Source organism: Accipiter gentilis, chromosome 33 (assembly GCF_929443795.1).
Source record: "Accipiter gentilis chromosome 33, bAccGen1.1, whole genome shotgun sequence".
Lineage (NCBI taxonomy): Eukaryota > Metazoa > Chordata > Aves > Accipitriformes > Accipitridae > Astur > Astur gentilis.
The window spans coordinates 2,444,691-2,458,618 of NC_064912.1; the positions used below are offsets into that span (position 1 = coordinate 2,444,691).

The following is a 13,928-nucleotide window of genomic DNA, read 5'->3' on the forward strand; positions in this document are numbered from 1 at the left end:
AGTCCGCCGCTGACCCCGGTGCCGGTCCCGCTCCCGAATGGCGGCGGCAGCTCGGCGGCTGCTCTCGCTGCTGCTGCTGCCGCTGGCTTGGACCCGGCCCGCGGGCTGCACCGACCCGCCGGGCGGCGGCTGGTAAGGGCCGGGGCTGGGGCGGGGTGGAGGGGCTGGCCCGGCGCCGCTCCCGGTGCTGAGCGGAGCATCCCGTTGCAGGCTGGCGGGCACGGTGCCGGAGGAGGAACGGTGTACCGTGGAGAGGGCCGACGCCTCCCTCACCTACTCCCTCTTCCTGCGGCGGTACGGGCGATCCCGGGCGTCCGCTGACCCGAGATGGGGTCCTGGGGCGGCGGTAGGGGCAGAGCCGGCGGGGAGGGCCAGGGTCAGCCCCCGGTGACCGGGGCGCAGACTACCGGGGAAGGGCCCCGGGCGATTAGGGAGGGGGGGGGGGGGGGTGTCCCGAGGAAGATGGCTGGGACCGGCCCCGGTGCCCCGGGGGTGGGCTAGGGCCGGCCCCGGTGCCCCGGGGGTGGGTTGGGACCGGCCCCGGTGCCCCGGGGGTGGGTTGGGACCGGCCCCGGTGCGGTCGCCGGTGTGGAAACCCCGCTGCCGTGTTCTCCCCCAGGTTCGCCTTTTCCCGGCCGGTCATCCTCCGTGGAGTCACGGACAACTCGGTGAGTGCGGGAAGGGGGAGGACACACGCACCGGTGCCCCGGGAGCAGCGGCGGCAGCAGCATCATCCCGGCCCCGCTGTGTCCCGTTCCCCCCCCCCCCCCCCCCCCCCCCAGGCCTTCCGTGCCCTCTGCACCCGGGAGAAGCTGCTGGCAGCCTTCGGGGCCAGCCCGGTGCGGCTCAGCACCGCCAACACCTACTCCTACCGCAAAGGTGAGAGCAGGGGCTGTGCCCCACAGCCCCCCCCCCCCCCCTGCCCCCCCAACGGCGGGCAGGGCCTTCCCGGGGGGGTGCCCGCATTGCCCCCCTTCCCCCAGCTCTCCCTTGCCCGCAGTGGATGTGCCCTTCCAGGAGTACGTGGAGCAGCTGCTGAAGCCGCAGGATCCGGCCAGGCTGGGCAGCGGTGGGTAGCCCCGTCTCCCTCTCTGCAGCCGGTAGCCCCCCAATTCTCACCGGTCTCATCCTCCCTGTCTTTTTCTCCCCCACCCCCAGACACCCTCTACTTCTTCGGGGACAACAACTTCACCGAGTGGGGCCCCCTCTTCCAACAGTACGTGCCCCCCCCCTTCGGCATCCCGGGCACCAGCCCTGCCTACAGCTTTGGGATTGCAGGTGGGTGCTGGCAGAGGTGGGCACGGGCACAACTGGGGGGGGGGGGGGGTCTCCCCAGCACCAATTCACCCCCCCCCCACACACCTCCTGCTGTAGGCTCCGGCTCCGGTGTTCCCTTTCACTGGCATGGCCCCGGTTACTCCGAGGTGATCTTTGGCAGGAAGGTGAGAATCGAGCCCTGGGGTGGCGGGGAGAGAAAAAAAGACCCCAATGAACAACCCCCAAACCTAGGGAAGCCCCCCTGGGGCTGAGCCCAAGGTGCTGGAGGGGAAATGGGAGGGGGGATTGTCCCGCTCGCTGGTGTCTTCCAGCGCTGGTTTCTGTACCCACCGGATAAAACGCCCCACTTCCACCCCAACGAGACGACGCTGGCCTGGCTCCACCGCACGTACCCTGCGCTGCCGCTGGCTGAGCGGCCGCTGGAGTGCACCCTCCGCCCCGGGGAGGTGAGTCTGACCCCGGGGCTGTGGAAGGAGGCAGGGAGTAGCCCCAGGAGCCCGTGGGATCCCCCGCTGCTCTCTCCCGGCAGGTCCTGTACTTTCCTGACCGTTGGTGGCACGCCACGCTCAACCTGGACACCAGCGTCTTCATCTCCACCTTCCTGGGGTAGAGCTGGCAAGGCTGAGGATGTGCCGCCCTTGTCCTGGCTGTGCCGCCATCCTGGCTGCGGTGAAACCGTGCCGCCCTTGTCCTGGCTGTGCCGCCATCCTGGCTGCGGTGAAACCGTACTGGGGTGGCAGGTCCGGCTCCTGCCACCACCATGGAAGGACAGGGCTAGCGGCCACCCACTCAAATACTGGTGTCGGGACCAAGTGCCTGAAGAAGTTCTGGTTTTTACTGGTCTTTTCCCTTCCCCTTGGATTAAAGTTGTTTTTTCTGCCATAGCTCATTGTGTATTGCTACTTCCCCACCGCTACCAAAGCGCAGGCAGAACAGGCAGCAGCAAGGCCCAGCCCACAGGGGCAGGCAAACCCCCTCCTCATGGGTGGCACTGGTTCCCAAGCCAGGACAGTGCCCGCCCAGTGCAGAGATCGCCACCGTGAACCACTCCAGCTCTTTTTTCCACATTTATTGCTGAATTTTTTTATTATTTTTTTATATTTTTTTTTTTTTTAATTGACATTGGCAAACTTCCAGAGGGCGCTCAAAAGCCAGGCAGGCTGTTAGCCGACCAAAACGCTGGAGTCTCAGTCGAACGCAGATTTGTTGGTTTTGGTGTGGGGTTGTTTGTTTTTTTTTTAACGGGATTTCAATAAAAGGGAAGAACTTCAACCTGGGAGGTTGTTCGCAGGGAACCACGGTCCCAGCAGGCGAGGGGACATGCGAGCCAGCCCCTTCCAGCCCCAGGGTAGTTGTTTCCCAGGAAAAGCCAGAGGACAAGTTGGTGCCCGCAGCAGGATCCTTGGTCTCCCACCCCAACAAGTGGCTATTTACAGGGAAGAGGAGGACACAACCCTGGCCAGGCAGGAGGTGGAAGGAGGAGGAACCAACTATGTACACAGGGAGGGGACCAGGCCAGATCAGCACCAGGCGCTCATCCTGGCACGCTCCTCACGGCACCTCCCCAGAGCAGGACGTGATCTTTGGGGATTGTCAGCTGGTCTCTAGGTAATGAAGACGCTGGCAAGACCTTCCAGGTCACTGCAACAAGCCCATCTTAAACCGCTGGGCAGGTCTTCCTCCAAGTGCTGTGGTCCGCAAGGAGCTGGTGGAGAGGGGAGCCTTCGCGCACGCCCAGCCCCTGCGGCTCCTCGGGAAGGGGAGATGGCGACGTGCCCTCACCCAGCACTGTCACTGGGTCTCTGGGCACCTGGAGCGGAGGGGGAATAGCCGGAGAACGAGTAAGGCATGGTGCCGGTGCCAGCCCAGCGAGAGCCATCTGTGCTGCCGAGGCCGGGGGGGTGGCCCAGGGGGGCCAGCGCTGGCCCCTCGGCCCCTCAGTAATCCTCCACCCAGCCATTCTCCGAGATGAATGCGTCTATCACCTCCTTCATGGCAAGGTTGGGGATCAGCTGGTCCTGGGTCAGGGGACTCCGCGTCACTGGATCAAAATGACCCACGCGCTGCAAGGGAGGAGACGGCCGTGAACCGGTTACTCCACGCGCCTGGCCTCAGCCCTGGGGCCCAGGCAGCCCTGAGGCCAGCGCTGTGCTGGGATCCGGTACAACACCCAGGCATCCATACGCCTGCCGGGGGGGAAGAAAGAGAGGGGCGGAGGGAGAGCCCCCCTCTGAAAGTGCCTCCCAGCAGGCTGAGAGCAGGTCAAGGCACAAGACCCCTGCCAACAGCCGCCTCCGCTCTGGGCAGGGCCTGGCAGCGCCCGCTGCCTTCCTGCCTGCCCCAGCACCTCCACAGGGAGCTGCCCAGGCAGGTACCTGGGACCAAACCCAAGGAGGCTTTTGAGCCCTTAGTTGGGCAGGCAGCTGCCTTCATACCCAGGCAGGAGATGGGCAGAGGACTGCAGGCAAGATCCTGGGAAGCCCCCACTGCCCCCGGCCCAGCGGTACCTGGAGATGTTCCTCAATGTCCTTCCTGTCGTAGGTGATCCCACTGGGAGTGATGCAGGGCTCTCTCATCAGCTCAAAACTGATCTTCCCACACAGGTAGTCAGGGATGTCCCGTTTCTGGCTCGAGAGAAGCAGAGCTGGGTCAGGAGCCCAGCAGCAAAAAAAAGAGGGCTGGGAGGCGGTACCAGCTCGGAGCGGGAAGCAGGGAAGACAGCAGAGGTGATAGCATGGACTAAAACAGGTTTACGGCAAGCAGCTCCAGATGGGGAGAGACAGAAGTGCACGCTGGGGCACACTCACCTTCCTCCTCTCATCCACTTGAGAGAAGAGCTCGTCCATGTCCGCCAGGTATTTGTCCTGAAAGAAGAGGCCCTCGAGGATGAGGGGACCCCAGTGTACGGAGCCTACGGGTCTCCAGGAAGAGAGCCCCGAAGGCTCCCACCCCATGGGTGCTGTGGCAGGTCCTTGGTGGCCCCTGTGCCTTCACAGCCCCCAGCTGGCATTCGCACGACTCCAGGCAGGAGTGATCCAGCTTAAAAATAACCTTCCTTTGTGGGGCTATTTTTATCTCGGGATTAGTCCCCTGCACTGGGCCAGCACCCAGACCCACATGCGGCCGAGAGCTGCTCGCGTTGCACGGCCCTCGGAGAACAACAGGTACAGCAGCTGGGGGAGCACCAACAGGCGTCACTACTGCCAGCCTGCCCCTGGCTGGGACAAGAGGGTGACAGAGCGTGGGCAGCCATCATGAGGGGACGCGAAAGCCCTGCAACAGCAGCTCGAGCCACAAAATGAAGGCTGAGAAGCCGTGCTCTGCCCTGGGGTCTCCTGGCTTTTGCCTGCACAGCTGCAGCCCTGCGGCTTCCTCGGCCACAGCAGAGCATGGGGATGAGGATGGGACGAGGAAGCCCCGGCTCGACTCCCAGCCTCCGTGAGCAGCCCCGACCCCCCTGGCTCACGTGTTTGGCCTCGATGCTGGCCAGCTGAACCCGGCTCCGGCTCTCGTCTGCATTTTCTTCCTGCTGAGTCTTTCGGCACTCAGCCAGCTCCCTAGGACAGAGCAGGGAGATCAGAAGCGATGGAGGGACCCTATCGCTCCCTTTCCTGCTGCTGCCGCCGCACTAGCTGCGGGGCTCTGCCTGCACCTCCAGGAAGGCAGAGGCACCGTGCACAGAGCTGTGACGGCTTCGTGGCGCTAAAAAAGGTTTTACGGGTGCCACCGCTGCCCCGTGCCACGTTACCTCTCCTTCTCCGCCATGATCAGCTTGGTCAGGTAGGAGTGCAGCTCGTTCTCCTGGTTGATCCGCTTCTCCTCGATGCTGTTCCAGCGTTTCTTCTTGGCAATGCGCAGTGCGCTAGGGATGTCGTCCCCAAAATTCAGCCGCTGTTCCTTGGCGAGGTTGTAGGCTGGGGAGGGAAAAGAGCATCTCAGAGCCGGCACAGGCCTCCCTCTCGCCATCCCTGGCCTTTTTCCGGTTGACGGGCGGGGGGAACACCGGCACCGTGCCTGCTCACCTCTCTGTAGGTTGGCGATAGCCTCGTCGTAATTCTCCATCTCCATCTGACACTGGCCCAAAAAGAAGTGAGCCTTCACCGACTGCCCGTCCAGCTCCAGGGCTCGCTTGCAGTCCGCCAGTGCCTTGTCGTGCTGCTGCATCTTCAGGTAGCAGAGGGCTCGGTTGGTGTAGTAGACGGCCACCAAGGGGTTGCGGTTCTGCAAGGCGAGACCCACGTTATGGCGGGTGACGGCAAGCGCTGGCAGGGGCGAGACGCAGCGACAGCAGGGTGACTCGGTGAGCCGGCTGCGCAACGCCGTCACCCTGGTGAGAGCCACGAGAGCCGTGAGTGTCGGCTCGGGCTTGTACCCTTGGGGGGAGTCACCGGGATGGATGGGGGGGACAAGCTGAGGCCGGTTCCCATGGGACAGCCTGTGTCCCACACCTGGAGGGGGACAGGGGACAGTCCCCCTGGCACCAGGTGCTGGCTGGAGCCCTCCACCCCAGGGTGGGTCTGCCCTACCAAACCCAGCCTGGGGATGTGGTGGGGTGTGGGGAGGACAGGCCCAGACTGGGGGCACCCTGGTGGGGGTGGACACAGGAGGGTCCAGCTCAGAGACAGGCCTGGCTGGGGGGGGGGGGGGGGGGGGGTCCAGATCCGGGGGTGGGGGGTGGGCTAGGCCAGGCCTGGGGGGGGTGGGGGGGGGTAGTCCAGGCCAAAGTGGGGGGTGGAAAGCAGGCCCAGGGCAGGGATCCGGGCCCAGAGAGGGGTCCAGGCCCGCGGCTGGTGGTCGAGGCCGGGGGGGGGGTTCCTGTCTCGGGGGTGGCCAGGCCGGGGCGGGGGTGGGGGGTGTCCAGGCGAGGGGAGCCCCGTTCCGGAGGTGTCCAGGCCGGGCCCGGGGTGGGGGGTACCGTCCCAGGGGTCCTTCCCAGCCCGGGGTGGGGGTGCCGTTGGGACTCACGATGGCGCGGCCGTAGCAGGCGGCGGCCTCGGGGTACTTGCGGCCGCCGAAGAGCCGGTTTCCCTGTTCCTTGTGCTCCTGCGCGCTGTGGCTCTTCTCGGGGCTGCCGCCCCCCGCGCCCCCCGCACCCGGCCCCGCCGCCCCGGGCCCCCCCGCGCCGCCCTCCCGCTCCTCCTTCCCCTTCATGGCACCGCCCGGCACCGTCCGGCCCGGCCCGGCCCGGCCCGATAGGGCCGGCGGCTCCGCTGGCTCCGGCCGCGCACTGCGACAGCCGCCACCGCCACCCCCCGCCGCCGCCGCCGCCGCCGCCGCTTCCGGGGGCCGAACCGCCGCGGGGGCGGGGCCAGGGGCGGGGCGGGGGCGGGGGGCTCGGGGGGCGGAACCGGCGAGCGGAGAGGCGGGGCCGTGGAAGAGGAGGGCGGGGCAGAGGGGAGGGAGGGGCCGGCGGAGGTGGGCGGGGCCAGGGAGGTAGGCGGTGGCTAGGGAAGGGTGGGCGGGGCTAGGGAAGGGTGGGCGGGGCTATGGAAGGGTGGGCGGGGCGTGGGTGAGGTTTGTAAGGCTGGATGGGGGCTGGATGGAGGGGGGGGCTGAAGGGGGGTACGGGGGGGGGGGGTGATGGGAAAAGGGGGTGCAGAGGGGTGGGGGAGGCTGGAGGGGGGCAGGGGGTGCTGGATGGGGGCGGGGTGCAGAGAGAAGGGGGTGCTGGGGGGGGGGGTTGGGATGCGTGGGGCGAGAAGTGGGTGCGTTGGAGCATATGGGGATGGATTGGGGGGGGGGGGGGTTGACCGGAGAGGAGGGGGCTTCGGAACCCACAGCACCCCGGGGCTGAGCCGGGTGTCGTTTCACGCATCCCAGAGTTTTCTGCTCCAGTAAGTCCCGTCCCCGCCTGTGCCTCCCCCCCCCTTCCCCCCCCGCTCCGGGGCCAGCCCCAGCCCCCCCATTAATCAGCAGGGACGGTTGGGGGAGGGGGCACCCCCCCAAAAAAAAAAAAATCCCCACCACCCCTTGCACACAGACGCAGGCCCCGGCAGTGTGCAAAATATTTATTTATACTCCAAAAAGGTCGCGGAGGGTGGGAAGGGGGGGGGTCAGAGCGGGGTGTCCCCCCCTCGCCCCCATCCTGGGGTGAACCCCCCCGCCGCGGGGAGGGCGGCTGGCAGCAAAGCGGGGGGCCGGGGGGGGGGGGGGGGGGAGGCTGGGGGGGGGGGGGGGGGCTACGCCACCGAGGGCACTGCTGAAACGAGTTGTGCCGGTCTCAGCTGATTCGCCTTCCTGCTGGGCTCTCCCCATACTATTCTTTTTTTTCCTCTCTTTCTTTTATTTATATTTATTTTGGCATAGAAAAATAAATCGTTCCTATTTTGGCACTAGTCCTTCGTGTGAAAGTGCAGGTCCTGGGGGGGGGGCAACCAGTCGGCCCCCACCCCGGAAAGGGGGTACAGGAGCAAGTGGGGGGGGGGGGGGGGATGGGGTTCGTCCCCCCCTTCCATGGCTCCATCCCAGGGGGCACATCCCGAGCCCTGCGGACACCCCGGGGGGGTTGGCGATGCCAGGGCAGGGCTGAAGCATCCTTTGGGGGGGGGGGAGCACAGCACGGCGGGGGGGGGGATTGCCAGGGTACAATTTGGGGGGGACGGGGGGGGGACAGCCCATGGGGGTGTGGGCAGCGCGCTCGCTAGCACCAAGGGGGCAGGGGGGGGTTGCCTGTCCCCATGTCACGCGCGGGGATCCCCCCCCCCCCTTCACCCTCCACCGGGCTTGGCCAGCGATAGAAAAAAAAAAAAAAAAAAAAAAAAAAAAAAAAAAAAGGTTGGGGTTGGGGGGGGGGGGGTGTGTGTTGGTGAGGTGGAGGGGGTAGGTTATGGTGGGGGGGGGACCTGTGCCCCCAGCAGGTCATAGGCAAAGATGTTCCAGAAGACGGCGAAGAGGAGGAAGGTGCCGTAGGAGAGGAGCAGGACCCACCAGCCGCATTGGTCCTGCAGGCTCTCCTCGTAGCTGCGCAGGATGGTCAGCCCCATGCTGATGCCCACGATGGCCCCTGCCAGGTGGGCCATGAAACTGGGCTGGGGGCCCGAAGCCGGTAATGGTGGGGAGAAGCGGAGCCAAACGGCGCGACCCACCTCCGAGCTCACTGTTAAGAGAGCGACGGGAGGTGCTCAGTTGGCTCCTACCTTTCTCTTGGTCACCCCCAAAATTTGCACCCCTGGGGTGGGGGGCACGGCTGGGTACTCACTGCACACCAACGCCAGCACCATCCGCAGCAGCTTGTAGGGGCAGCGCATCCCGGCCCAGTTCTGTGGGTGGACGGACAGACAGATGGACGATGCGCCGGCACCGGGTTGGGGGGGGCTGGTGCCATGGCCCCCAGCGTGCCCCAGCAGAGCTGTGCCCTGGCCCCGTGGAACCCCACCGGGTCCCTGCTCCACCCCATGATGCCACCCAAGGTGGTCCCCGCTTCCCGACGGTGCCCACCCCATGATGCCACCCCACAACATTCCCCCCCCCCCCCCCCCCCCAATATCACGCCATGCTGCCCACCCTACAATACCACCCACCCCCTGGCATCCCCCACCCAATGTCACACCATGCTGCCCACCCCCCGGCACCCCCCCGAATGCCGGCGCCGCTGACCATGACGACGTTGGCGAGGTGTGCCGAGCAGAGCGCGTAGACCCCCCCCGAGCCCCCGACCAGGGGGGCCCGCATGTCCGTGATGGAGACGGTGAGGGAGCCTGCGGGCACAGGCAGGGCTCAGTGTGGGGCCCCCCCCCCCCCCCCCCCCATTAATTAATTTCTGTCCACATTAATTAATTATAGGCTGCATTGCCCCCCAGGGCAAGTGATGCTGGCAGTGCAGGGTGGTACCCAGCGGGCAGTGAGCGAAGCCCCACATCCCCATCAAACTCGGAGTGCATCTCCCCGTGCCCTCCCCGGGGCTGGTGACGGGGACCGACCGGGACACCCCCCCCTACCACCCCGGGCACGCACCCACCTGCCAGGACACCGGCCAGGTAGAGGAAGCTGATGCGCAGGATGCCGTGTACCATCTCCAGGGGCACCCCGATCATCAGCTGCAGGAGGGCGTTGAACCCCAACTGCTCCAACCTGCCCCAGCACAGGAAGGGGGGACATGCGGTGGGTCAGGTTGTGCAGCCCCCCCACTTTGTGTCACCCCCCCATCCCCAGCAGGGACCTACCCCACGTGCATGAACATGTAGGTGAGGAAGCGCCAGGCGCGTGCCCGGTGCCCGGGGTGGTAGACCAGCGGGCTCTTCATGTACTCGGGGTGGTAGGTCTGCAGCACCCACTTGTTCAGCCGGGCCCCGTAGCAAAGAAACACGATGATCTGCGCCAAAAGCCACGGCCGTCATCCCCGGCACTGCCCCCACTGCGTCCTTCTGTCCTGGGGCAGGGTCACCCGGCCCCTCCACCCCAGGTCTGAGCCCTCCATGGCCACCAGGACATCACAGCTGGAGCCATCCGTCCCCTGTGCCCTGGGTCTGAGCCCTCCCCATGGGCACTGGGACATCACAACAGGGGTCACCCATCCCTTCACCACAGATCTGAGCCCCGCTGTGGGCACCAGGACATCACGACCAGGGTCACCCACCCTGTCCACCCCAGGGCTGAGCCCCCCCGCAGGGGCACCAAGACGCTTCAGCCAGGATCAGCCTGGGCACCGGCCGGCCGCACGCCCCTGCCCCGTACCTGGGTGAGGGTGACGGCTGCCATGAAGACAGGAGGCGGACACGTGCGGTGCTGGTAGAAGTACCAGCGCCGGTCCATCTCACAGGGCAGGATCTCGTAGGCCACGTAGCGGACGAAACGCTTGTAGAAGCCCAGGCCGGTCTCGTCCAGCAGCACGTCTCGGGGCAGGGCTCGCTGCCCGTTGGCGATGGCACGCTTGAAGCTGCTCGAGCGCTTGCTGCTGATCTGCGGAGAGAGGCCGTGCCCACGGGGGCCGCAGGGGCAGCTCGGGCCAGTGGGCTTGCGGCCAACCCCCTGCCCATCTCCGTCACCCCATGCCACACAGCCCATGGGGTGGGACGGGCTGGACGAGCCACCCCAAGGGGACCACCAATGTCTGCCCCCCTCCCCAGGGACACAGGGAGGTGCCCAGTGCCCGCCCCGGGCTGGCACCCGGCCGCTCGCCCCCGTCCCCGCGGCCCCCCGGCACTGACCAGGTCTACCAGCTCCTGATAGCAGACCTGCCCCTCGTCGTTGCCCTGCGCCAGGGCCACCAGCATGTCCAGCTTGGCGGGGTCCAGGGGCAGCTCATGGCTGTGCACGAGGCTGGCGAACGTCTCCACCCCGATGAAGCCGGTGTTTTCGGGGTCGAGCTGCAGGGCACGGCAAAGAACATCACCTGGATGCCAGGGCTGTGGCTCCCCGATGGCCTGGGGAGACCTTCTGGTGCCCCTCACCATGGTCTCAAGCCTGGTGGTATCACGTGCTGCTCCATGACAAGAGCCTCTGCCTCTGTGGTGGAGGCGACAACCCACAGCCACCCAGTACCCTGCACTGTGTGGGTGCCCTGTGCCGTGCAGGTACCCCATGCCGTGCCGGCGTCCCCGTCTCCCTGCGGCGCAGCCAACACTCTCCCACTCAGTTATTTCTTGCCGCCAGCAGCCTGCCAGCCAGGAAGCCACGAAGCTAAACACACGCGCAGCCCTGGCACCAGCCTCCTCCTCCTCCTCCTCCTCCTCTTCCTCCCACTCTTCCCGCACACCCTCGCCGTCAGGTGCTGGGCTCCACCACGCTGGGCATCCTGCACCATCCACAGGGCTCCCAGCACTGACCAGGCACCCTGAGCCCTCCAGGCACCGTGCACCATCGAGTACCCGGCACCATCGAGTACCCGGCACCATCGGGCACCCGGCACCATCGGGCACCCAGCACCGTGGGGTTCCCGACACGGTCCTGCTTGCGGAGATGAGGAGCCTGGGGTGGCACAAGGAGGATGGAGACGGGGAGAGGGGACCGATGGCTGGAGCACAGCTCGAGCCCTGCCGAGGGTGGTCGGGACCCTGCACCCCAGAGAATTGCCCTGCAAACGGTGTTGGGTTTGTTCCTTTCTTGGGCAGGGAATGAAATGCAGGAGAGGAAACTCGTCCTCATGGGCCGGGCAGGAGAGGGAATACTGGGGGCATGGGATCGTACCTCGACTCCGACATGCGCCCCATCCCTCCGGCCCTGGCAGGGAACAGCCAGAGCTGCTTTCCCAAGGTGGGGTCCAGCTGCCTGGAGCCTCTGCCTGAGGCAGGCGTGGGTGCAGGATGGGGAGCAGGGTGGGATTCAGGGCGTGGGGTGCAGGGTGCTGATGCGGGGTGCAGGCAGTCCTTCCACCCTCACAGCAGCCGCCAGCCCATGAGAGGCAGCCCCAGCCATCGGGGTGCAGGAGCACCCCAACGCTACCCGTCCCCCGTGCCCCACACACGCCGCCCCACGTGCGTGTGCCACGCCGGGACCTGGCACACGCCGTCCCCACGCGCTGGCGCACGCCGAGCTCACCGGCCCCCAGAGAGCCGCGGCAGCAGGCGGCAAGCCCCTCTCTGCTTTTAGGGTGCATCTCCCCACACCCCCGACCCCACTGGCCCCCTACAGCCCCCCGGAGGGACCCAGCACCCCCAGCCCTTCAGCCCTGCTGGACTCTCCCAAGTCCTGCTCTCTCCCAGAGAAGATGCCGCTCATCCCCGAAGGGCTCGGAGGCGGACGGAGCCCCCGCACCCGAGGGTGGGGTGACACGGGGGACGACACCGCGGCTCCCGGGCAGAGGAGGCTGGGGGACTCGGCCAAGGTCACGGAGCCACCCGGGGGGTGAGGGGGGACCCTTAATATTCCTGATCCCCAATAAATTCCCTCCCCATCCCCAGGGGAGAGCTGCCAGCTGGGCCCAGGGCGGGTGGGGATGGAGGGACGAGGCGGCCGAGGGCAAGGGGAGCTGCTCGGGGCCGAGCACCGGGCAGGGCCGGGGTGCAGCGGGTGCTAACGCATCGGGGCCTGATCCTGCCAACGGAGCGGAGCCCAACGCTACGCAGCGTTAATGCTCCACGGCCTGATCCTGCAAATCGGGTCACGAGGCTGGATGCAGCCCCCCCCCCCCCATGAAGGTGAGAGCCTCGCCGGGGTGGCCGAACCCCACGACAGTCCCCATCCTGCACCCAACGCTGGGGCTCAGCACCACCGCAGGCATTGGGGTTCGGCTACCCAGCACCCCTCGTCCTTGAGGGTGCACCCGGCGGGATCCGACCCCGGAGCGGACGGAGCGGAGAGCGCTGGGACGAGGAGGAGGCCACAAGTGAGCTGAGTTGCGGGGTCTCAGCGGCCCAAGGCGGGGGGGGGGGGGGGGGGGGGGCGGCCGGGTCCCCAGGGGCAGTGATGGGGGGGGACTGGGGGGATGCTCGAACGCGGGGGCAGCGGGCACGGTAGCCGCCCTGGGGCAAGGCAGCGCTGCCCGGTGCCTGCCCGGACCCGCGGGCAGCCCTGCCCGCTGCGCGGCAGCCGTGCCCGGTGCGTGCGAGCATCCCCCCCCCCCCCCGCCACCTCCGGTAGCGCTGCCCGGTGCCCGGCGGTGTCCCCCGTTCCCCCCCCCGCCCCCCGGCTCTCACCTGCTCCTGGATGAGCTGGAGCAGGGAGCTCCTGTCCATGCACCCGGCGGGCGGCGGGCTCCGCCGCTCCCCCGCGCCCGGGGCCGGTGAACCGGGCAGGGGAGCGGCGCGGGCGGCGGGGGCGGCGGGGGGGGTGGCTCTCCCCTCCAGCCCCGCGTTGCGGCGGGCCCGGGAGCGAGCTGCGAGCGGCGGCGCCGGGAGCCGCCGATGGCAGCGGGGCGGCGGCGGCGGCGGCGGCGGCGGCGGGGGCGGGAGCGGAGCCGAGCGGAGCCGCCCCCGCCGCAGCGCACGGCGCAGCGCTCCCCCCCCCCTCCGGCCCCCCCCCCCACCCGCCTCCTTCTCCGCTCCCGCCGCCGCACGGGGAACCGGGATCCGCCCAGCTCCGCCCCACCGGCAGCCCCGGCCCCGCGCCCCGAGACGCGGCACGGGGAGGGAACCGGTACCGGGCACCGGCAGCCCGGGATGGGACCTGCATCCCAGTACGGCTACCTGCATCCCGGTACTGGTACTCATATCCTGGTACGGTACATGCATCCCGCTGCTGGTACCCACATCCCAGTACTGGTACGGACATCCTGGTACGGTACCTACATCCCAGTATGGGTATCTGCATCCTGGTACGGTACGAGCATCCCAGTACTGGTACCCACATCCCAGTACTGGTACGGACATCCTGGTATGGTACTCGCATCCCAGTATGGGTATCTGCATCCTGGTATGGTACGAGCATCCCAGTACTGGTACCCACATCCCAGTACTGGTATGGACATCCTGGTACGGTACCCGCATCCCAGTATGGGTATCTGCATCCTGGTATGGTACGAGCATCCCAGTACTGGTACCCACATCCCAGTACTGGTACGGACAGCCTGGTACGGTACCCGCATCCCAGTATGGGTATCTGCATCCTGGTATGGTACGAGCATCCCAGTACTGGTACCCACATCCCAGTACTGGTACGGACAGCCTGGTACGGTACCTACATCCCAGTATGGGTATCTGCATCCTGGTATGGTACGAGCATCCCAGTACTGGTACCCACATCCCAGTACTGGTACGGACAGCCTGGTACGGTAC

General features: G+C 67.2%; 3 protein-coding genes across 5 annotated transcripts in view; 1 reads left to right on the forward strand and 2 right to left on the reverse strand.

Annotated features, from left to right (window-relative positions):
* Positions 1-13,928, forward strand: part of JMJD8 (jumonji domain containing 8) — a 27,320-nt gene continuing 13,392 nt past the window's right edge. Inside the window, exons 1-9 of one of the 2 annotated variants that reach the window (XR_007504574.1) lie at positions 1-132; positions 211-294; positions 620-668; positions 783-879; positions 1,001-1,069; positions 1,159-1,278; positions 1,375-1,442; positions 1,590-1,724; positions 1,808-1,966. Coding sequence is in view for 1 of the 2 variants with exons in the window: in XM_049791864.1 (XP_049647821.1) it covers positions 38-132; positions 211-294; positions 620-668; positions 783-879; positions 1,001-1,069; positions 1,159-1,278; positions 1,375-1,442; positions 1,590-1,724; positions 1,808-1,888 (798 nt within the window). In the remaining variant the exon portion in view is untranslated. Of the gene's footprint in view, positions 133-210; positions 295-619; positions 669-782; positions 880-1,000; positions 1,070-1,158; positions 1,279-1,374; positions 1,443-1,589; positions 1,725-1,807; positions 2,163-13,928 lie in introns of those variants that run through there. The other variant, XM_049791864.1, reaches the window with a different exon arrangement.
* STUB1 (STIP1 homology and U-box containing protein 1) lies at positions 2,501-6,543 on the reverse strand. The gene is made up of 7 exons (XM_049791860.1): positions 6,244-6,543; positions 5,301-5,499; positions 5,027-5,192; positions 4,745-4,835; positions 4,086-4,142; positions 3,786-3,902; positions 2,501-3,341 (listed from the first exon to the last, which is right to left on the reverse strand). Exons 1-7 carry the CDS (start codon positions 6,427-6,429, stop codon positions 3,216-3,218), a joined length of 942 nt encoding a protein of 313 aa, XP_049647817.1. The 5' UTR covers positions 6,430-6,543; the 3' UTR covers positions 2,501-3,215.
* Positions 8,075-13,076, reverse strand: RHBDL1 (rhomboid like 1). Of its 2 annotated transcripts, none has more exons than XM_049791854.1 (8): positions 12,852-13,076; positions 10,452-10,583; positions 9,952-10,176; positions 9,441-9,589; positions 9,236-9,348; positions 8,875-8,975; positions 8,477-8,537; positions 8,075-8,374 (listed from the first exon to the last, which is right to left on the reverse strand). In XM_049791854.1, the coding sequence occupies exons 1-8, from the start codon at positions 12,888-12,890 to the stop codon at positions 8,103-8,105; spliced, it is 1,092 nt and encodes a 363-aa protein (XP_049647811.1). In that variant the 5' UTR covers positions 12,891-13,076; the 3' UTR covers positions 8,075-8,102. The 2 variants fall into 2 exon arrangements, with proteins under 2 accessions (XP_049647811.1, XP_049647810.1); XM_049791853.1 differs by having other exon boundaries at positions 10,425-10,583.